Genomic DNA, 24,495 nt, shown 5'->3' with positions numbered 1-24,495 from the left:
TCTGACTTTGGGCTCAGCATCTGGTCCATTATGTTAGACCTCAAGGGGTTGTACCTGTAAACAATAAAAAAAAAAAAAGTAAAAATAATAATTTAGAAATCAAACATATTTGCCAACACTGAGTTATGAAAATATATGCTGATATCAAATAGATTGTAAACAAATGATCATAAATAAGGATGGTTAATGTACAGTATTTGCAAATTACTATCCAAATGGTTCTTCTTGTGTCCATTTCTCTGACATGCTTCTGCAGCATGACAAAAACTGACAATTTCAGGGGTTATTTTACTTTACAGTACTTACTTCTGTATTGCATGTGGAGACAGGTTATTTACAAATAGTAGTTAGTTTTGGCACATAAATACTCAAGCAAACAAGGATTCCTGGAACTAGAAAGAAAACTTCCCGTAAAACAAAGATTGAACTCTCAAAAGTTCAAATAATACCTAAACTAAACATTACTAATCTTCAGAGGTTACATATTGTTTTCCTTACCTTCTGGTTTTCAAGTGCAGTGGTAGCAGAGTATTTAAAATCATACTTCTGTTCTCTGTAAGCTTGTAAAATGTTTTCTGATAGGGACTTTCTGTGTACTAATTATTACAGTGATTTATTTTCTGCACAAAACCAAGTTGATGTGAGCATTGCCTTTACTGAACATTCCTTTCTTGCTTGAAATCATTACATTTTTCCAGGGGTGACCAAAGAAACTATTGTTACTTCGGGCGATGAAAGAGGAAGAGGAAGTAAACAAGAACAAGGAGATTAAAATACCACTAAAAATATGACAGCAAGCAAAACATGAAGCCCAAATTACTGCACATTTCATTATGTCAGTAAACATAAGAATGCAGAAAAGAATATATGTGTTGTTACATGCAGTATTTACGCTAAAAGCAATGCTTAACACTTAATTTATGAGGAAAAAAAAGAAGCTGATACTACTATTCATCTAAAGAATTAGGTTGTATTAAAAGATGTCAGTAAGTCATGGGGAATGGAAAAACTAATCCATGTGGACTTGGCTTCATGGATAGCCATTGACATTGGCCTGCACTCTCTATGCAGTATAACCTGATAACCCAAACAGAGCTGGAAACGCTGAGTAACATTCCTTTAAAGGCATGGGTGGTGAGATGAAAGTATAACATTCTTGGGAAACAGTACCAGAGCAATATTTTATTTGTTAATTAGACTCCCATAAAATTGTCTCTTTAAAGTCAGGTTTTTCTGCAGTCTTGTGATCTCTGGTTCTGTTGAAGACTAATGGCAGAGCATCAAAATACCCAATCCAAGTATAACTTGGTAACCTGATTTTGGATTTATCATTCCCTCATTTTCAGGCAATGAGCAAATGAGGTGCAAATGAGGAGCAAATAATTTTGAGGAAAGTAATTAATTTGATCAACAAGTTGTTAGGAGAGCTGAATTTCTGCTTCAGCAAAGAAGAAATAGCCCCCATGTCTTAGTGACTTTAATATTGTTAACTAAATGTGAGAAGCCCTGGCTCATGCCCACTAAATTCAATGAGAAACATCTTGAATCCACAAGATTTTGGATCAGGCACATTATTTTGATAGCTTTAAGATATAGGAATATATAGGACTGTAAGGGAGTAGAGCTGATGAAATGAAATCTTGATTTCACTAAATTCTATAGGAATTCTACTGTTCACTTAGAAAAAGCCGAAGTGGTTCATGATATATTACCTTATTTCAGTTAACTAAAGTATGATTGGGTGGACTAGCTATGGAAAACTCATGTATAATAATAGTAATTATTATTATTATAAAGAAAATAACTCATTCATCAAGACCTGAATTTTCCTACCAGCAAGCTATTAAGAAATTATTAAGGTTTTACAAAAAGAACAAAGAAGGAAGAAACAATTCTAATTCCTCAAAAATGTAAAAAACCCCCCACCAGCCTAAGAGGTTTACATTTTGATCCATCCTGTCAGATACAAAGAGTAAAACTGACCTTTTGCATATACAAACACCAAGCAATTTCAGAGGCATCAGCAGCAGAAAAAATACATTTCTACCCATGATAAGATCATGCATTATGCTTCAGTACAACCTCATCTGCAGATATTAAATACATTGGGTGGAGTGATGTAATAGTCCTGTTACATGGGAGTCATATCACTGGCTCAGTGAAACTGCTGCTTTCCTGGCTCTTATGGCCTTAATTCCTGAAGTCAAAGTTATGTGTTTGAGGGGTATACCCAAAAAAGACAACTAAAGAGAAGAAAATGCACAAAGGCGATCAGGAATAATAACAATAAAAAATAAAAAAACCCATTACCATTCTGCTTTTAAGACTACATGTAACTTATGTGAATATTGTTATTAAAATGGGTTCTTTTTCCATACTTTGATGCCTCTACAGTATATTTCATTATTTCAAATTAATATTGTAAAAGGCTTTAGCTGAAAAACTTCCTTGGTATGAGACCAAAGGAAAGCATTAGTAGCATAATTTCTTACAGTCCTTCTGTTAGTATTTTCAGGGACAAAAATATAATTATCTTTTTTGTAAAAAAAAAAAATAAAAAAAAAAACAGAAATCACAAAAAAATCCCCAGAAAAACTGTGAACATAGTGAAATTATGGAAGATCTAGATTACAACTCCAGTGAAAAATGTGGGACGAATTGGATAGAATATAAATATCAGTTCTGACTGAAGCATGAAACTTAGGCAAACAACAGGGAAAAAACCCCACCCTTTTTAGAACATTTTGAGATGTGTGAAAACTACAAATGCTAGAACTGTGAAAAGGAAACTGGGAATTTGATCCATATGTTCTGGAAATGCCACTGCCCACAGCTAAATTATTTTTGGAGAACAGAACAGAGAACAGAAGAACAACTGCTAACACTGTTATAAACACAGGGTCTTCCTGGTGATGCAAAGATCTTACCATGGCAGATATTAGGGAGTTACTGTTACCATTTGGATACCATATATGAAGAGACTATATTTAGTATGTTCTAGAGTAATTACTATGGCTTACGATATAATTTATCAATATTTATCTAATTCTCTGAGGACAAATCATTCTGCTAACTCCAAGGGGAAAAACCGCTATTCAGAGTGGTTCACACTACAATTGATTTTTTTTTAATATAGGTGAATACAACTAAAAAGCCTGAACTCATCTAAGCCATTCTACTGTGTCAGAGAAGATCACATTTTAAGCTTGGGAAGCTCTTTATCATGGTATATTTTTACAAAGTGAAATATTTTTAAAATCTACAACATATGAAATAGCAGTATGACCTGGGGACAGATTCTCCTACTGCTTCTCGAAACCAAAAGCACATCATGCTGATTACAAGAGAAGTAACTACCAGTTAACTTGGGCTACCATTTACTTGTTCTCAGGAATGTGTGACTGGAAGGGATGAACCTCACTTGTTTTGCTGTTAAAGACAACCAAGTCCCATATATCTATTCTGTACTTTTAGCGAGCAGGCTCTTCTTACTAATTGTCATCTTCCATTTTCTGCCTGAAGGCTGACCCTGGATGCTTTTTCCTCTGACAATTCAGTAGCCTGCAATTCTCACATTCTAATTTATTCTAGACAGTCAGTACCCATTTGTATCAACAGTATTCTGATATGCAACACATTCTCATAACTAGTTCACACTAGTAACTCTTGCCACCCAAAGGGATAGAGACCAACATAAAGAGGGATAGATTTAAAGTACATACATTTTTCTTGGCCATACCAGCAAACTCTCCCTGTGAAAGCTGAAAGATATCTATAAAAATTTTTGAATGGTGGCAGCTATATACCATCTGTTTTGTTCTGGTTTAGAAAGGAATTTCATCAATCCATAATGTTCTATATACCACCTCTCCCTCACAACAGCCACTAAGCAAAGCCTAGCAACAGTTGTGCCTATCATACTGGAATAATCAAAAAACGAGTTTCTTTTATTACAAATGACATTTGGAAATTATATCAATAATGCACTTCTTTTCTGATACTAATTTTTACTCTTCTTTGAAAAAATGTCTTTGCTAACCAATTTATGAATTCTGAAAATAAATAGTTCTCTGCACATATAATCATCAAGCTTGAACAGTTTTTATTTTTCATGTCTTTATTCATTCTTTTCTACATAGTATTTGTGGAATTCAGCATCTGGAACGAGCAGGAAACAGGTTGACTCTCTTTGACTCCCTTTATTTCTGCATAGTGACATTTTCCACTGTGGGCTTTGGGGATGTTACACCCAGGATATGGCCTTCAAAGCTGCTTGTTGTCATTATGATCTGTGTTGCTCTTGTGGTGCTGCCCATCCAGGTAAATTTGGATTTTTCTTCTCTTTAGAATTGTTTTTAAAACAAAAGAATAATAATTGAAATAATTTATTGTTGCTACTATTATTGCATAAAAAAATGTCAGAAAAAAGAAACATTTTCTATTATTTTTTCCTTTTTCCTGTATGTTCTCCTATATTCTAGATTTATACTAAAACCCAGAGCACTAATAAGAGTTTTCAAATGCTGATGAAAGCTTTCTGCTCCCGTCATGTACCACAAAGCCCTTCTTTTATCCTGAGATACGGGTTTGTTATTAGTGGAGCAATTTAAAAAAAAAAAAAGCGCAACAGTAGCCAGCACTTTCTTTATGAGTGTAGCATTTCCTCAGCAGGCTCTCCCTGTTTCTAATCTTGGTTCTCTCCACTTCCTCTCTTACTCTTACAGCTCAGTGCTAACTTGAAAAAAATCTCATTAAATCTGCAACTCCAGCAAACTGGGTTCACAGCTGTGTATGGGGCACACACACACAGAGCCAAAAGCACAGTTAGGAATTTTTCATGCCTACTTAGGTTTAGGACTTTCTAACAGTTTTAACACGAAAAGACTGATTTGTGAAAATCCAAATATTTCAAGGATTCAAAGCGCTGTGTTAAATTTGCACCAAGCATTTTCCAGCTCATTAGGTGAGGCTGGATGACAGAAACTCTGAGGTTACATGGGAAGCCCTGCCAAGATGTTCATTGTTCCACTGATCACCCAGACCTTGTGACAGAAAGAGAGGGTGTGGGGAGACACTGAGCATTTTTATCAAAGCTTATGGTAGACCTGCTAGACCATGAAGCTCCAAAGTTTCTCACACAGGCGGAGTTTCCAGACTCAGCTTCTTTGACAGTGAACTAAAGCTCACTGTGAGCAGATAACACAGAAACCCTGGGAGGTTGGAAGCTCAAGCTCTTAGCATTAATTTTACTGAAGTTACTTGAATGCCCTAATTATAACCTAAATATTTAATGTCTGTATTCACAGATGTATGCACTAATACAATTATATTCTCCCTCAGTGAAAAATTAGTAAAATATATATTCTATTGAAAACTAAAATGTGCTCTGTTTAAGAAATTTGCAATTTCCTAGAATATAGACATTTCATCTTTCATACTTCAGAAATAAGAGGTCTGCATTAGCAGTAAATAATCTAGAATCTACTGGCCTTTCACATAAATTTACCTATTATTAGCTACTTTCTTTTATAACTTTGTAGTGATAATGGGGCTTCTTTCAGTTTTCCATACAGAGAATGTGGGAGGCATTCTTTCCTGAGCTTTTGTCCTGCTATGACATGCAATCAGTTATTATTCATGATTCAACTTCCCCATCAGTTGAATGTGGATGAGAAAAAGCAGCTATCACAGAAACATATAGTTAAATTGAGCTCAGTATTAAGCATGTATTACTTACAAGAAACTTTGAAATGGTGCTTGTATGTTTTATTACAGACTGCTACAGGATTCCCTTTAGTCTCAGGGATTCAGACTAGTAATATTTACTGTTAGCCTGCCTATATTGTTCAGGTGACAAAAGCAAATTTGCTGTATTAACAGCTGCTGTGTTTTCTGTGTTTTTAAATTGTATCTAAATTTATAAGACAGACTAGAGAGTATACAGCAGGTCACCTTCAGAACATTATAAAATCTCTGGGAAGAGTTATTGCCCAAACTAAGTCAAATGGTGCTTCTATCCAAGTAACATGTGAAAATTTAACCTTTCATATGAGGGAACCACTTATGTCACATGGCACTAGAGAGCCCAGAGGTATAAAATACTTAAAGGAATAAGGTGTCAGCTTTCATTCTTTTCTAAAATCTTAAGATTTAATGTAATCTCATGATATTTTAATGAACTTTCACTGCTATTTGCGTGTGGTAGATTCTGGCACTATTGCCATGTTTTTCAACCACCCTATTATTCGTCTCATACACTTGAACATTTTACAAAGAAAAAGAGATTGTGGGCTAAGAGCAGCTTTTCATAGAGGCATGAGATTGAGTGATGCAACATTGTCAAGTCATTATACAGTTGTACTGCACACCTACTTGTCTATATTCCACTGACAATTGGCATCTCTTGCAGTTTGAACAGCTGGCATATTTATGGATGGAGAGGCAAAAGTCCGGTGGAAACTACAGTCGATACAGAGCTCAGACAGAAAAACATGTTGTGCTGTGTGTAAGCTCTCTGAAGATTGATTTACTTATGGATTTCTTAAATGAATTCTATGCTCACCCCAGATTGCAGGTACTGAGAGTTAAAAAAAAAAAAATCCAAAAAATAAGAAACGCAAAATACTGGTGTGTTTTTTTTTTTTTTCAGAAAGGCTTCTGAAATGGTTTTTAATTTATAAAACTGAATTTGGGAATAGCTAGCAGAATTGGGAATCTATAACTGCAGTAAGAAGCTGAGGTATAGCATTTTAAATTGAGGTAAATAGACTTAATAGGTAGAATTACTATTTTGTTGAATTATGCCAGTCCTTTTAGAAACACGAATTTCCATGCAAATTCCTTAGATAATAAATGAAAGTGGGTTTTTTCCATTGTTTTGGAACTGGATCAAAAAATCCTCATAAGTCAAAGCATCTTTTGGTTTTCACATTTTGCTTTGTTTCTTGCTAGTGTTTGGAATCACAGAATAGGTGAGATTGAAAGGGACCACAGTGGGTCATCTGGTCCCACTTCCCTGCTCAAGCAGGGTCATCCTAGAGCACCTTGCACAGGATTTTAAAGATTAGATCCTTTTGGAATTGTGGAAATTAAGAAATAAGTATTTGTACTTTAAAGGACAAAGACCTTAAAAAATTACACAGAAGAGATTTTCTTAGTGTACACATATTCCCTGGTTACTGCAAACTTGTCATATGACTTGTTTGGAACATCTGAAAGCCTATTTACATGAGATAGCAATTTGGATTTGTTATCATTACCTTTGCTACAGACTATTTCTTTTACTGCATCTTCTCTATGCCTTTTACTAAGTTACCTGTGTACCATGCTTCATTAACTAGTGCAAAAAAATCACACAAATACAATCCTCAATTGGCTGAGCAACAATTTGCTGAATCCCAAATCCAAAATATTCCCCAAAATAATTAGCTAGCAAGAGCCATAAGCAAATGCACAAAGAAATCACATTTTTTATAGATGCAAACACAAATTGAAATCCAAAATTTAGTCAACTAACCTGAAGAATGACTCAGGTTCTGTGATACGCTGGAGACAAAGAAGAAAAGTCCAGATACTACATAGGAAGAATAAAAGAGCTTATATACATTCCCTTCACAGCTGAAATCAAGTTTGACTCAATGATCTTAGAGATCTTTTCCAACCTTAATGATTCTGTGAACTAGGAAGCTGAAGGATGCAGGTGCACTGCATTCAGTGCACAAAGCTTTCCACAAACCCTGCGTGTCCCAAGGAAGACTTCTGTGACAGGCCTGTCCTAAGCTCTCAGTTTCTCCTCTCATGTTCCATTTACCTCTCCTTTTAATCTGTGTACACATGTATACTTCAGACCAACCTTTCTTTTCCTAACAAGGACTATCTGTAGCAGGGGAAGCAGAGTATGGAATCACCCATTAATGTAAAGGGAAAAAAAAAAGGGGGAAATCAACTCTGACTATCAGTGACTATCAGAGACATTTTTGACATCCCAAGTAACTACTGACTCATTCTCCAGCAACAATAAATGGTAACATAAGAAAATAAGATGACTGTTCTCCCTTTTTTTTTTTTTTGACAGGACTATTATGTTGTTATTTTGTGCCCTACCGAGATGGATGCTCAGGTGCGAAGGGTGTTACAAATCCCAATGTGGTCCCAAAGAGTTATCTACCTGCAAGGCTCAGCACTAAAAGATCAAGACCTGTTGAGAGCCAAGTAGGCAAATATTGATCATGTTTTTTTGCTTTTTTTTCACTCATATTGTTTGATAAATAGTTTTAACAAACAACAAAAGCTGTGCTAGAAGGAAATGTGTATTTAGAATGTGTATTTAGAAAGCAAAGCAAAGCTCTTTGATATAATTAGTTTTCCTTAATATCTGAAATTTTTCAAAGAACAAATATCTGTGAGCATTTTAATTTGGCCGGATTTTTTTCACTGTCTTTTCTGTCTTAGTGTTTAAAGGTATTGAAACAGAATGCTTGTGATTTCCTCTGAAAAAGCAGAACAGTATATTCCAAAATGACAGTAATGATAGAATATGTCTCTATTTCTTGAGAAAATACAGTAAATGTGATGGCAGTTCTCCTGACCATGTAAAGTCAAAAAAAGGAAACATAATTAATTATCACCTTTTGAACCCACCGTACAGTTTTGCTTTCTTCTTAAGTTCAGCCTGGCAATATTAAGCACCTATTCTACCTCCGTATAGTCTTCCTTCAGGGCCCTCCTCTTACCACATACATCCACCCCTTCTAAGAAATGCTCTCTGCTCTCTGCTAGTTAATAGTGAATGACACTTATCAAAACACATCAGTCACACACAGTTCCTCACACACACCTCCCCCCCCGTTCCTCAATCAATCGAGCCTGTGAAGGAATTCTTAGTGGAATTCACATAGAATGATTGTCTCTCTACACTCTCCAGAGAGAAAGTTGATTCTTAGCAAATAACTGAGTTAACCTATCTGCATTGCTCTATAATGTAGATACTGAAAAATGAAGCCAATAGCTGTCTATATGTGTCATTCAGCCTTCTTTACCCAAAGGGAGTTATTTCCAAGAATCTCATCTGTGAGAAGCCTCATGAGCAGTGTTATCTTCTCAGACTTCTGTCACTGAAAAAACAGCTACTTCTACATCTACTTAAAATTTGACAAGACAATAAAGCTTTTTTCAGGAACAGAAATTTTCTTTTAGCAAAATTCCTTTTTTGTTTGTTTGTTTGTTTGTTTTTTATTCTTGCTGATTTTGAGAAGGAATTCATGTGTGGATTTAGCTGACATTTGTTCCACACATTAGGAGAAGAAAAATTAGGCTGTTCCCTAAATATAATCTTGATATTCACTTATAATAACCTGGAGGTAGTCAACTGTGGAACTGTGCTTTTTCCTGCAGAACATGTAATTGAATGTACCTGTCACAGAATAATTTTCAGCCTCTCCTGAGAGAAGCAGCATAGTGGGAATTTAATAGAACATTTAATATGAAATATAACTCAGTACCAAGACATTTGCTGCATTTCTTTTTAATGAGAACATAATGTGCTGAGAAGATAACAAGGCACGTGGTAAACTTATTCTAATAAATAATGGTTAAAAACAACAACAAAATTATTAAGAAGTATCTCATTATCAAAATTTATAAATATATTATTTGTGAAATCCAATGTGAAAATAACATGATGGAGGTCACACCACAAAGTAAAGGAATACCAAAAGTTGGCTGATTGTGTAAGTAGGGAGTAGTCAGTTAATAAAAGACTGTATTTTTCTTTCTATGCCCTAGTACACAATTTGACTTTAGAAAAATTATACTCATTCTTTCTTCCTGTCTTTGAAGGCATCACTTTGCAAACTTTTGGGGTTCTCTGAACAGTGTTTATGTGTTCAGCTTTAACAAAGAAACTGAATAAATTCTGTCATGAGGTGCCACACTGTTCATCAGCATGACTGGAGACTTTACATCTACTTCAGCCACTGAAACAACACAGTAACTGGTTAAAACAGTTCTCATTCTCCATGTAGCCTAGCACTAGACAGTGAATAACACTACCAGGTTTGATTTCTTTCCCCTACAGCTTTCTTCCATATTCTGTCATGACCTCAAATATTTTTTCTCTCTGCCTCTACTTTCTTAGGTGAACCATATTCATTCTTTTTCTTTGGCTTATACTTTTTTCATTCACAAATTTCTCTTCTGTATATGAAGTCCCTTTAATTTCTGCCATCCCTAAGCAATGGAACTACTGGGTTTTTTTTGACTCAGAGTCAGTTTACTGGCACATAAAAATGGTATAACTGACAAAGCTTTTTTAGTTTTAAGGACATTTAATAACACTTCTCTCATACTCTGGGTTCTAATAAATGTTTTCAACACAGATGACATTAATGTTTCTGGTGTCTAAATTAATGACATTCACAGATGTTAGTCACAGGTTATTATCCTTGTCATATGTGGCTGAAGTGATTCAAGAATTTACAAAAAAACATCGGGGAAAAAGGTGAATATGTTCACATAAGATTTCATTTCCTTATGAAATCATCTATATATACTGTCATCTGAGTTACCTCATCAGCTCTCATCAAAATCTCATCTAATTTACTACAATTTTGGTAAAGACCCTATCTTCCCAACACTGCTCCCATATTTAGCTGAAATTACTATACAGTTCCCGTGATTTCTTCCTAATCAAAGATACCATGAACTGAAAATAGTTCATTTAATGCATACATACACAGAAATGCTTTTTAACCCAAACATGTTATTCTTCTACGTCTACCCAACTTCCTGCTATCACTAGGCAAGACAAGTCTGTATTAAGTTACCTGCCCCATCTTGTTCATTCTTATCAATAATAACTTATGCATATCATACCCTTACACACTAGGCAGACTGGTGCTATTTATCCAACTTTTATACTCCCAGCAGATACTTATTTTGCAGATTAAGCGTGTTTGAGGTCACTCTGCTTTTACTACTTTGGCACAGCTCCTACTGGCACCAGGGAAAGAAATGAGAACAGAGAGACTAAACTTTCTCTGTGTTCTGTTTTTATATGCAAGATTATGAACTGCGAAACACGAGTCCACGTAAATACTCTGTTGGAATGTAACAGTCTTGTCTCCTCTCTTCTAGAATGGATGATGCTGAAGCTTGTTTCATACTGAGCAGCCGCTGTGAGGTGGACAGGACAGCAGCTGTGAGTTTGGAAGAAATAACCAGGAATGAATGTGCATGTTGTTATACTGATACTGCCCTTTAGATACTAAATTACATGACCTACCTATCAAAGAAGTTCAGATTTTACACTGTTTTAGTTACACATTTTTTTTAAAAAAGTAGAAATTTATACATTCTTACAAACTTTAAAAAACTTCAAAAAATCAATTTTCACACTGAATAAATTTTTATCAGGTTTTTTTTTATGGAACAATGGCAGAATAGCATAGAAGCACTATCATAGTACCTTGTAGATAAATTGATAATTGGTCATTAATTACTCCCAAGAATAGTAGTTTGTCGAAAATTTTCTATTCAAACCACATGGACTAATATCAGTGTTTGCTCTAGATATTCAATTCAAAGAATTATAGTTATTAAAAAGAGCTAAATATCAACTGACTGGTATTTTCATTCAGAACTATCAAAGAAGTATTAAAAGTTTACCACTAACAAATTAAAGACTGAATTCAACTTACAAATTCATTTGTGACTAATACCAAATAATCAATATATCTGAGAGTATTTGACTATTTTTCATATTGGCCAATTTCAAAAATACAAATGGCAGGACTCTTTAAATAAGTTTGTATGGCTTTGCCCATGCTAATAGTTACTTGCAGTCAATTAAATTACTGTCCACAAAGGAAGACTGCTAATACAAATCTTCATTCTGTGATAAAAGAAAAAAACTATTGTAATATAAACTAGAACCCTTCCAGCTCATGAAATTAATTATTGATCACAAAAATCCAGGAAAAAAGTCCACTGAGGAAGGATTTATGAACATAACTTTAAATTTTTCACCACGAGCTATACACAAAATTATTGAATGCTTGTGTCTATTCAGTTCAATCTCAAACTCCAAAGGAAGTTCAGAATACATCTGAATATTCCCAAAGATGCTTCCAAGTTGCCTAACAAGACTGAAACAGTAAGATTTAAGCAATCTCAATTAAAAATACTGTTTTACTGCTACATTATAAGGAATAGCAATTATTTTTCTAAATGTTAAAAATAGAGACAGTAAAACATGGGAAATAAAGACTTTGCATTACATATCCAGTATTTCTTAATATACTCTCTGTCTGCTATGAAAAGGTAGTTGTTTCCATACCTGCACATACGGCATATCAGAGAAGGGAGAAAAATAAAAGCAACATAAGCTGAAGCTAGCAAGAAAAAAAGGATATTTCCTTGTTAGGCAAATGAGCCCCCAGAACAAATTTTATCAAACATAATTTATTTTCCATATTTTATTCAAGGCTAAAGATCCTGTTCTGGTCCCATGACTTGCAGAAAGTCACTGAACTCCTTGACAAATAAATCCGTGCTCCTACTAAAACAGTGAAAGTTAATGAGCTAAGAGCTTTGAATTTGATTCATCAGCAGTAGACTCCTGCAAATACAGTAGTGAAAGCCAGTGAACTGGCAGCAAGTAATCCTGGAGTAGTCAAGCAAGGCAAGCATACTGTTTGGAAGGGACAGAGGGTCTGGGTGCTTAGGGACAAGAACAAGCTACAGTTCTTGCAAATACCTGGGAAAATACTGGTAACTTCTGAGAGACTGAAAAGTATCAAAAAAGCCAAACTCACTTGCCTAAATTAGCCATGAGTTCAGAATAAATCAGCAACAACATCTCATCTCACAACGTGAGATACGTGACAGTTGCGCAGTGGTTAGAAATGAGAAATCCCATATAAGCAGAGCACGTGATTTACATTGCACTTGGTAGGTTTATGAAGCATTAAGGACAGCTACATCAGCTGTTCATCTCTGCTCTTAACTGCTCCAAAATTTATGTAAAGACAAGACAATTTTCAACTCTGCTGAACTATCCCATAGAGCAGACAGTGGACTCTACGTACAGCTCACGGAGCTTCCATCCATTCTGGCCAGCACTGTCTGGTTTGGGCTTTGGAGTCATGGCCAGCTCCATCTCTCTCCAGGCAGCCTTTCCATCCTCAGGGACTGGTGTTTTCCTCAGGAAACACCAAACTGGTAGGAGGCACATTTCAGCTGCCAGTACAGACTATTATCAGATCTCATTTATCTTTGCATCTGAAGCACACAAACAGGCATATCTTACCAAAGACACGATCCTGTTACCTTCTTCTGGGACAGAGTGCTCTGTTGGAGGGCTGGCTGGCCAGTCATAATAGTGCAGTATCTCAGCTCTAGCAATGATATTCTGAGGGCCAGTGGGATCTGAAGCTTTTAAACAAGGTGTCACTTCCCTGTCTTGTTTTCTTTTTTGTTGTCAGATTACTTTTTCACAGGGAATGCAATTATTTATACTGCAAGTAGAAAACAGGACAATTTTTTATTTATTTAGTTTTATTTTACTGCCCCCTAGAGCTTTGAAATGAAATGGATTTAATTTCCTATGTTGTTCCAGCTCTAGTCTTTACTAACAACTTTAGTTATTAGTTACAGTTTGTCACTGGGCTGAAGGAAGTTCAGCTGTTGTCCCAGAATCAATCTTTATAACTACAACTGATTTTTCACCCTGTTGTCATGAAGCTAACAAACGGATTAAGACAGTCTTGGATCCTCTCCTATGTCTGACAACTGTCAAAATAAAAGGAAGACATTCCTGACCAGAACAGCTGTTGCTACTCAAGTGATTTTTTGAAGTCCTTGAGAGTTTTTCTCTCCCCAGCTACAGTCCTCAAGCAGAGGATCTACTCATTTGCCATGGATACCACTGGCTGTTCATTGCTTGCTATTTCATTAGTAAATAAGTTTTAATGACAACATTTTTACAGCTAACAGCTGTTCTGATGCTTTCTGAAAATTCAAAGATGGTCCAGTTCAAGCTTGCACCTTTTTTTCCCCCCCTCTTCCATTAATCAAATTGTGTGACACTACTGCAACTGGCAATCTAAGTTACACTGTCTTAATAGCATCAAAATACGGATGCAAACATAGGGGATATAACTAATTTATCAAGTCATTTGGCAAGAAGATGATTAAATTAACAGATTTATTTTAAAATATTACATGTACTTCTTTGAGTTCTGGGGATTAAATTCCTGTTACACCCACTTTAAAACTTAAACAGCTTTTCATACATAAAATTCATTATCACCCGTATATTAACCACCATTTGTAACAGTGGGATCACCAATACTATATGGAGAGACTGAATCTAAGAAATCACTTGAAGTGCCTACCTGTATTTTTGGCTCTCTCTCCTTGAGTGCTTCTTCAGAGTGGAATTTGGGAGAATAACTGGGCAAAAAAACTCAGAAACACTGATAACCAGCTTTTGTACACAAACACCTGTATATACCAAGTGAAAAGAGAGAAAAAGAAGCAATAATGCAAGTTATTAGATGAACAGCACATACACTGAGTTCATTGTATGAAGCTGTACAGGGCATTTAAGTATCAATTTATATATATTACATGTTTGTAGACTGTTGCTTCAAAGAGTTAGCAAATGGAATGCAAGGCATATTTTGCAGTGTTACAACTGCAAATGTGCCAAATAATCATCAAGAGATCTTAATTTTGAAATCTTTTGCTTTTCTATACAATTACATAAAATATTTTATGCTGAGATTCCTACTTGTAGTTTTACTACACCCACTTCTATTGGTCTATGTTTGTTTGGGTTTCTAATAAAATAACATCATTTGAATAATTTTATAAAACAATCTTCATTCTTATATTTAACAATTATTGCATATTCTGAAAAAAACAGGCTTTTTAGACAAAATAATTTTAAAAAATCAAGAAAATATCTAACATGGAAGTAACTATACTTCTAGGCACGTGGCATACAGAAAACAGCCTTTTCTCACCACTTTTGCCAGCCAGAGTGGTCTGAATGATGACTATGGAAAAGAAGGGAGGAAACTGGTAATGGCAAACCCTGTGTCATTAAGCCACACCATCATTGCAAGTGACTGCTTCCCTGATACCTTTTGCATAAAAAGATTAAGTAACATCTTCAACAACACATGATTTTCAAATCTGTCCCTAATCCACTCCCAAACCTCTTACTACTCCTGTAATGTATCTAAATGACTGCCATCCATCACATTACCCAGCCATTTGCTATTTCTACGGTGTGTTGGCACTTCATCACCTTAAGACAAAACAGTCAAACCCCTAATGACCAAAAAAAAAAAAAAATCCTAAGGAGGATAAGAAAAAGTGACTGCATACAAGGAAAACCTGCAGCAGGTTACATCCAAGTTCTGGAATCTCCTGAATGCGCACAGCAATCCTACATCTATGAAACTATTAATAAGAAAAAAGTGAAATAATGTATTTTACTATTCTCAAAAGGTCTTCCTCTTATGACTCCATTTTAGTATTTCTAGTGGAAAAAGTACTTGCTAACATCTCAATTGACGTTAAAATATTATGGTTTGAAAATGTCAATTATGCCCTGTTCCAGGCAGAGATTTTCCCTTGTGTTCAGGAGTCTGAAAGCTTTTCTTATTGCTGATGCTGCAAATATAATGAATCATTCTTTATATTTTATCTTTTAACACCACCAATGCCATGACTAGGCAAGGCATTTCAATCCAAGTATTGTTTCCTAGATGTAACTCTCATATTCCTTTTTGGTTTTGAAATAACTAAAAACTGATGGCTGATACACTGAATTTAGTCTTATTTCATAAAATTCAAAATATTAATGTATTATCACATAGATTATTTTCTAGGATAGCAGTATTCATCCTTACCATGTAGTAACAAGGACAAAAATAACAGACTGAGAAATCTCTTGGAATCTATGGTCAGTAGCTGGCAAAATTCTGACGTCAGTTGTGCAAATGTTTTAGTTGCACGAAAATGTAGATCTGCTTTTAATTAAACTGTTATTTTTTAGATTTAGCCACAATTTTAAACCCTCACTTCCTGATGTCCTCATTTAAGGCTATTTTAATTTGGAGCCTCTTTGGAAAGACATCTCTGCTACATCATTCTTGATTAATTAGACATGACTCATCACTGCCATCTAAGTTTTCACACAATTCTTCCACATCCAAATGCCACCCCTTTCCAAATGACATGATCCCTTGATGACACTCGCAGAAAGATAGGAGACGGTCAAAATACCTTATTAGTGGAAGACTTCTGTAAACAAGCTCTCTAGTCTGCATTCCAACAAATATATTACACTAGGATCCTAGGATTACAAACATTAGAGAAAAGCTGAGGAGGTCTCTAGTCTGACAGTCAGTTATGAATGCAGACCATGTTGCTCAGGGCTTTATTTAGGTTCGTGTGGAATTTTCCAAGGGAGCAGATAGCATAGCATTGTCTGTGTTCATGGGCAAAAGGGTTCTTGTATCCAGCCTGAATCGTTCTTCTCAGTTTACAGCCATTGTCTCTTGTCTTCCAGCCATGCAACATTGTGCACAGCCTGGCTCCAGCTGCTCAATAACCATCCCACAGATAATGGAGGTTGCTGTTTGGCCCCCCTGAAGCCATCTCTTCTGCAGGCTGAACAGGCTCCCTTCCCTCACCCTCTCCTCACAGGGTCTCTGCTTCTGCCCGACCTTCTTAGCGATTCTCTGCTGAACTCAATCCAACTTATACTGCTGTATTGAAGGCCTGCAAGCTGGATGCAATGTCTAGAATCAATCTAACTTGTGCTGAGTAGAGGGGGATAATCACTGCTCTCCACCTACTCACTGTGCTTCTGTTAAAGCAGCCCAGGATGCTACCAGACCATGCTCAGCTCACTCTGCTGGGGCCCCCAGGTCTTTGCCAGCAGAGCTGCTGCTGCCAGTCAGCCCCCAGCCTGTGCCAGTGCAGGGGGTTACTCAGTCTCAGAGATGTGACTGTGCTTGTGCTCCTGCAGAATTTTATGAGGTTCTTGTCCACCCATTCCTCCATCTTGTCTTGGTTTGACAGTTTTGACAGTTCCTTCCAGTTTGTTGTTGTTTGCAAATCTTCTAAGCATGCATTCTTACCCCTCCTCCAGGTCACAGGTGAAGATGTTTAGCAGAACAGGTTCCAGTAGAGATCTCTGTGGCACTCCATTTGCCCCAGGCCTTCGGGCAGAGTTCATGCCCTAAGACTCCAGTCATCTAACCCACATTTCATCCATGTAAGTTTTGCACTCCTCCAGACTGTAATGTCTGAACATGGAGGAGAGAACACAGATTTTTCTGGTGTTGTTGGAGACTTCCCCTAGTCTCCACCACCTTTCAAAGATAAGAAAGCAACTGTTCAAGGACATTGGTCTGCTCTGCCTGTACCCATCTGCAGGCTCTAATGGGTTGAGATCTCTGAAGCAATCCCTGTCAAGATCATCCTCTGCTGGTGATTCTCCTCTTTCTTGAGCCTGCCTCAAAGCAGAGGCCTGAGAGAACACAGAGTGCCTCAGCCTCGTCCACATCTGCAGAATTACTGGATAGTTTGTCTATGTGTATATATAATTATGTAATACACATAATATGTAGTATTACTTATATAAGATGTACATAAACATCCACACCATCTGGTATATAATTACTAGTCTTAAAATGAGTTTTCCTCAATGGAGTCAGTCTGATAATAGATTCTTTTTCTAATGTGACATGGTTATTTGTCATCACCTCATACTCTTTATTCTAGGATCATCAAACCATTTTAAGAGCCTGGGCAGTTAAAGACTTTGCTCCAAATTGTCCTTTGTATGTCCAGATATTGAAACCTGAGAATAAATTCCACATTAAGTTTGCAGGTAAGTGTAAGATTTCAGTCATTTGAAGCACTTGTTAGTATTTGGCAGTTTGTTTCATAAACGCACAAGCAAAGTGAGAATCCCTGGACATATTTACTGGTTAGAAGCTGATTAAGAGTGCAGGATTGTAAAATAACATGGGCTGTATGTGTCCTATCAATGGTAAAATGTCATGTTTTATATTAAACACTTACTTGTAAGCACTTTAAAGAATTATTAGTCTTATGTTACATAATGAAGAGAGTAGAATTCTTTCATTATAACACATTGCTACTCCTTAATTATAGATCCAGGTAGGTCTCCAGCTTACCATATCCATGTCTGTAAGTCATTTCTGTCTAAAAAGCATACTAAGGGGTATATGAGGAAATCTGCCCAGAAAAGGCTGGATTTAATTCAACAAACAAGTGGGGGAAAAATCTTCTCATTGGACTATTTTTTTCTAAGTGGTATGGAAAACATTATTTTAATTACCTGCAAACATTTTGGAAAGAGACATATAATTTAATTCTACATCCAGTAAAATGCATTCCTTAGAAACTGGCATAAAATGCAAAATGATGCTAGAAAATTTTAAAAAATCCACTCATATAAAAAGACATTACCAGCTTTGACAAACTTTCTCTGCAATATGTAGGTAAGTCTCTCTTTCTCTGTCTATATACAAACACTTTCTGTATGCAAATACATATGTACATACAGACATAAATATGATTATGTGCAAAAACACACATACTCTTATAATGAACTAATATATAATGAATCTCTCTGAAGTAGAGGAAAAGTTTTCCTTTTCAGCTTTAATTTTGAAAATTCAATTTTCTTGACGGATATTCTAAGGAAGAAAAGATTGCTGATTCATGCAAAAATCAAAACAACTCTATAGAAAAATATTAATCTCCTCCATCATACCAGAATGTGATAAAAAAGTAAATTCTAGTGCAGAACAGTCCCAGAGCAACAGTTAAAGCTGTAATTTTAAAAGCTACTGAATTTACCACTAAGTTAGAAAGAAGAAAAAAAGCATCAATAGCAGTTCTGAAGTTATAAAAGTGTAATCTCAAACTATGAGATGGCACAGCAGGGAATAAGGCTCGTGCTGTGACAGGAATGATAATGCTTTTTCATCTCTCCTTTAAAACCACATAGCACAAACATAATCTCTTCTCCCTACCCATGGCCACTTTTCTTTATCGGTAACTGTGTTAATTTGCTGTTCCAAATTGTGTTTTTAAGAGAGTTTCATTATCCTTAATGGCTTGTCTCTGTAGGAACTTACATAAAACTAGACTTGCAAAACAGAGGTAATTTTTTATATCTCTTCTAAGTCTCGGATAGAGAATTTGGACCAAAACAACCAAATAATCAATCCCCCCTCCCCCTCAAACCTCTTTTGGTAATATTTCCTTCAACTGAACTTCAGCATCACCACTGGATGCTTCCCTACTGCAAGTGGTTAGGGCACTGACAGAGCCGTGAGAGCGACATTTAATTGCATACATTTTCCTAAGAGGACTCTCCCGTTATTCATCTCATCCAGCTCCTCTTCATTCTGAAATATGTATCCAGTGGGAGCTGCAGACAATAGACCTATCCAGAGTGCTTACAAATAAAATTTGTCATAAACATTCGGAACATTTTTCTAAGTGCTTTTCCTATTATGATTCAAGACTGCTTTTTTACTGCCTTAATGCAAAAGCTTCTTTTAAACTTAATATTCCTTTAAAAAATGACTTCTTTCTTCTGGAAGTTTCCCAAAATAATATTGTGCATTTTTATGGACTGAAATATTCAGTAATAGGATTTCTTTTTCTTTTTTTCCCCCTTCTTTACGCACAGTTTTAGAGACTATGACTGTCAAAAATAAAGTTTCTGAATTTAGAAAAAATACAACCAAACAGTTCCAGAAAGTCCTCCTAACTAAAGTTTGACTTTTAACTACATTGAAAATTTATAAAACACTATAAGCCCAGTTTCTTAGCAGCTTAGATTAGGCTGACCAGTCCTCCTAGATTGCATGAGACAGTCCTGAAATTTAGACTCTGACTGCCTTTCCCCAAACAATAGCATCCTGGAGATCTTCTGCCTTTGGCATCAGAAATAGTACATAGGCATATAATTGTTACAACTTATTCACATATAGAAAACAAGACTTACAGATTCTTCCTGTCTTCAATGAGAGCATGAGAACTTATTTTTGTCATCAAAGCAAGAGAATTGAGTTACTTTGGCCAGGGTCATATGGCCTGTCAGAAGGGCAGGTTTCCTGGCTTCACACCTGATGCTGGACACACATCCTTGCATTCTGTACCTTCTGTTAATTTTTACAATGGATTTTAACTACTTCATTTAAAATGGTGACTTATGCGTCTATTAATACAGTGGCATAAGTGTTTGTCCCAGCAAACCCCACTGCAAGTTTAAGGCATGAACCCTCTAAATACACAGTCACTCTAACATGACAATTGTCAGATGGGCAAGGAAACAGTCTTACCTCTTTAAACTGAAATTCTTTGATTTCTCCTTAAAAATTTCCAATATATAAATGCCTTGACATACCCAGGTTTTCTGTCAGTAATACTGCATTTTCCTTTGTTGGCAGTTACATGTAGTTTTCTTATGTTTCATATGGTTATCTTCTCCTTTAAACACATGGGGCTACGAAAGGCCATGTATCCTTGCTGCATGTCTGGCCTTGCATTTCAGCACCAATGGGAAACTAAAATTGTCCTTGGAAGAGCAATTCAGAGACTGGACTTAATCACATATTTTCAGAGTTCAACATAAAACTTTTATATATATATATATATATATTTATATTTATATATATATGCTAGAAAATAAATTAATTACCTTTACCTTGACTATTCGGAAATTATGTATAATTACAATTCCAGGAAATGGGGATACATTTTGACTTTCTCTGATTATTCAAAATGCACCAATGAATTAGCACAGATTGTTGATGTCTGACGTTAAACCTTCAGTAGTTTATTTGAAAGGAACATAGTCCAGATTCACCGAAATGGATACTGAATGCATTTGATGATTAATCTATCCAGTTACAGATAAAAATAGTCTCCAGGTAATGGATGGGCGTTTTTCCCTATCTGGTCTGGTAGTGGTCATGTTAATTTATTAAATTGACAAAAGTAAGGTTTCTCAGAATAACCGTGCCAGGTCTAGGACATGCTTACCACATGGCTGCTGCTGCAGTCATAAATCAGTATTCTGACTCTGTTTTATGGTCAGTAACATTACATGAACCATAACTCACCACACTGCATTACTACATCTGTTTGAGACAGACTTAGAAACATAATTTCTGTCAAAATATATTTTCAACAGAAACTACAGCTTCTGGAAATTCTAAATGGAATATTTCATTAGTATAAATGCAATCACAGTATTTCTTTTTGGTAAACTGATTTGACATATTTATTATTCACTTCAAGGTAACCCAAAGTTTTCCTTGGCTGCTTTACTGTCACCCCAAATGAGCAATTTGCTGATTCTGGTACCTGCTGTCAGAGGACCTGATTGGTGTCCGAGACCTGAGGAGTGGGACAGCTGTCACCCAGCTTCCTCCCTACTCACTTCAGAAGAGAAAGCAGCAGATAAAGTTCTGAATAGTCCTCACCACAGCTCCACAGTGAGTCCTGAACATACATACAAAACAGGGTAACGTTATAGACAAGCTATAATTGACAGAAATGAGCAAAGTATTTTTTACCTGATCTGTGGCTTATACAAGAACTTAACTGCAGCCAAGAGGAGAAACCCATAGTACCTCTCCTTGTGTTTCAAATGGCTACATTATTTCTAGTAGTGGTAATTAGATCACTGAAGAAGCTTTCACATGGTGGTGTCAAATTACCTCTGAGAAGTCAAAACACTTCTGAAGTCTGTGGGGTGTTATTTTCATATACCTATTTTACAGATGCATAACAAGTCATGAAGGGCATAATTAACTCACACAAGGTCAAAGTCTACAGCTGGTGTAGAAATAGTTCTACAAGTCCCAGCACCATGGCTCTTGATGAAAAAACACTTGACAGCACAATATGGATATATTAATACGAGATTAAGATGGCTGTTGTAGGACAGCAGTCTCTGTTTGCTGTGTACTATATCCTTTGTTAGATAATACTTTACATGAAATCTGTCCAAAAAGTCCACCACATATGGTAGAGAGTATAGAACCTACAGAGGATTTAAGTCCAAGTTATACTTTTCATTTGCATTGTGCTATGCATGATTTATTAATTTGGTTCAAGTACACGATCTGAGATAACAATGAAATAATTTTCTTGTGTATTTTTTCTTGCTTGTATTTTCAAAATTATTAGCTATAGTATGAAAACATTCTAAAAAAAAAAATAAGGGGAGGTTATTTAGCCAAATCCTATACAAATTAAAAAATATGTAAAATTCTCATTCCTTCATGATGAGGAAGTTGGTATTCACTTTCATAAATCTTTGCCGTCTGACTGATGGTAACAGAATGCAGATATTCCATCCAACCACTAGACTATGTCTTTCTCTCTCAAAGTCTCTGGTTTGAAATTCAAATAGATTTATTAATGGCATAAGGTCAACTAAAAGAACATATTTCTATCTGAAATATTTTCTGCAGAAATATTTAATTGCTATAAGTGAAATATATTTATAGGAGAAAAAAATCTTATTTTGTTTTATATTTGACAGTGCCTTTATATAACTAAATTCATCCCTTCCCTATGACATTTAAATAGGCCTTGATCTTCAGAAAATGACAGAATTAATTTCTCCTTTCAGTAGTCAATGATTCTGTTACTGAAAAGCCTCTTGATATTTCAAAACAATCGGGAACAAAGATAGCATACTTTCTATGCCTTCACTTTTATTTTCAGTAAGTGGCATGCTTATAGTTATACTGTATATTCTGACTAGAAAGTAGATTAGGCAAGGTGGTCCTAAGGATTTCAATGATATATTAATGAAACTAGAAGCATATCTATGCAGATAGCTCAGATCTAGGTGGGGAAATTATTTGCTTACTTTTACTCAGCAATTTTCATATGGCTTATCTTTTGGTAATCAGCTGTACTACTTGTAATATTCTTTCTAATCAGAAGCTAATTCTGCTCCCATTGAAAGAACATAGACTGAATCAAACACTAAATTCAGAAGAAAAACTGACTTAGCATGCAATAATAATTCATATGACACTGAAAGCACATGCAGATTTGGCAGTTTAAGTGCAGAAGACACAAACCAGACTATGCTTCATGGCTTACTCCTACAGCTAATGCAACAGGAGAGTGGAAGTGGGATTCACACAGCCACTGCATCCTCTCCATGTGTAAATCCTGGACAGACAGCACAAACTGGATGCAAACCTCGTGCAGTCTGAGAGATAGCAAAGACAGGGCAAATCATATACACCTCATTTCCAAGGTTCAAGTGGAAGATGAAGATCCTGAAGCAAGTGGATGATCCATCTTCGCTGATTTCCTAGACAAGGAAGCGATAATTCTGTTCAATTGAAAGTATTTTTGTAAAACAATTTATATCTTCTTTTTTTTCCTACAGATCATGTTGTGTGTGAAGAGGAATTCAAATATGCTATGCTAGCTCTAAATTGTATATGCCCAGCTACTTCTACATTAATCACACTGTTGGTTCATACATCTAGGGGACAGTAAGTATTTAGTACCATAAAAACCCAAACAACTTGTAAAAGTCATGGCTGATATTCTTTGGAAAACAGCTTACCCTGAATTCCTAAACAACTGCAGTTTTAAAAAAGAAAAAGGAACTTTCTGCACAATAAAAGCACCAAGATATTTCACTCATGGCATTATAATATCAAAGGGACACCCCCCTCCCCCAATATTTAAGTTTGTTGCATGCTGTTGTGCCACTTCTACTATATAAAATATGAAAAAAATTGTATTTCAAATTTAGTAGATTGAATTGTGGATCTGTGCCAAAGTTCTACTTAAGAACACCAGTAAAGCCCAAGAATACCTATTTCAATATGTTAATTTGCAGGTCTGTTTCACGGAGCTCAAAAAATGTTTTTCTGATAACATATAGTATTTGCTATTCAGTTTCTGTACATTAAGAAGCAAACATACATGGTTTTTAATATAACCACACTGCTGGAAGGACACAGAATTACGGTGTCTCTACAGACTGCATAGTCACAGTAGCACTTCTACGTATTTACTAAACTAATGTTACCACATCTGGTATATCTCTGTTATGCTGTATTCTTGGAATCATAAGGTATTTTTAATAAACATGTTGTGGGCTGACAGATGCTTTAAAACGTAAATCTCAAAATATATCTGAAGAGATGGAATACCTGAATATAGGTCCTATATTCAAGTATTTACAAGACTACACAGGTCTTGTAAAAATGCTACCTTTTTTCCAAGTTACCATGGACCAGTAATATCATGATATTTACAAGCAGAGTTATTTAACCTTCTGTGTGGCATTTGTAGTATTCCCCTGTGCCCTGAATGGGGAAAACAGAAATTCTTGCTAGAACTTTTACTATCAAGAACAACAGATGTCAAGATTTTAATGGCACT

The 24,495-nt window shown here is 35.7% G+C and overlaps 1 protein-coding gene across 5 annotated transcripts in view; it reads left to right on the top strand.

Moving 5' to 3' along the window:
* Positions 1–24,495, top strand: part of KCNT2 (potassium sodium-activated channel subfamily T member 2) — a 119,081-nt gene that overhangs the window by 58,917 nt on the left and 35,669 nt on the right. For all 5 annotated transcript variants that reach the window (XM_027658496.1, XM_027658500.1, XM_027658499.1 and 2 more), the window contains exons 10-15: positions 4,140–4,320; positions 6,410–6,574; positions 8,075–8,211; positions 11,134–11,197; positions 17,803–17,911; positions 23,486–23,594. In XM_027658496.1, the coding sequence (XP_027514297.1) occupies positions 4,140–4,320; positions 6,410–6,574; positions 8,075–8,211; positions 11,134–11,197; positions 17,803–17,911; positions 23,486–23,594 (765 nt within the window). The remainder of the gene's footprint in view (positions 1–4,139; positions 4,321–6,409; positions 6,575–8,074; positions 8,212–11,133; positions 11,198–17,802; positions 17,912–23,485; positions 23,595–24,495) is intronic.

Source organism: Corapipo altera, unplaced genomic scaffold (genome assembly GCF_003945725.1).
Source record: "Corapipo altera isolate COAL_440 unplaced genomic scaffold, ASM394572v1 79, whole genome shotgun sequence".
NCBI lineage: Eukaryota > Metazoa > Chordata > Aves > Passeriformes > Pipridae > Corapipo > Corapipo altera.
The sequence above is the reverse complement of the archived record's forward strand: the minus strand, read 5'-3'. Positions and strand labels throughout refer to the sequence as shown.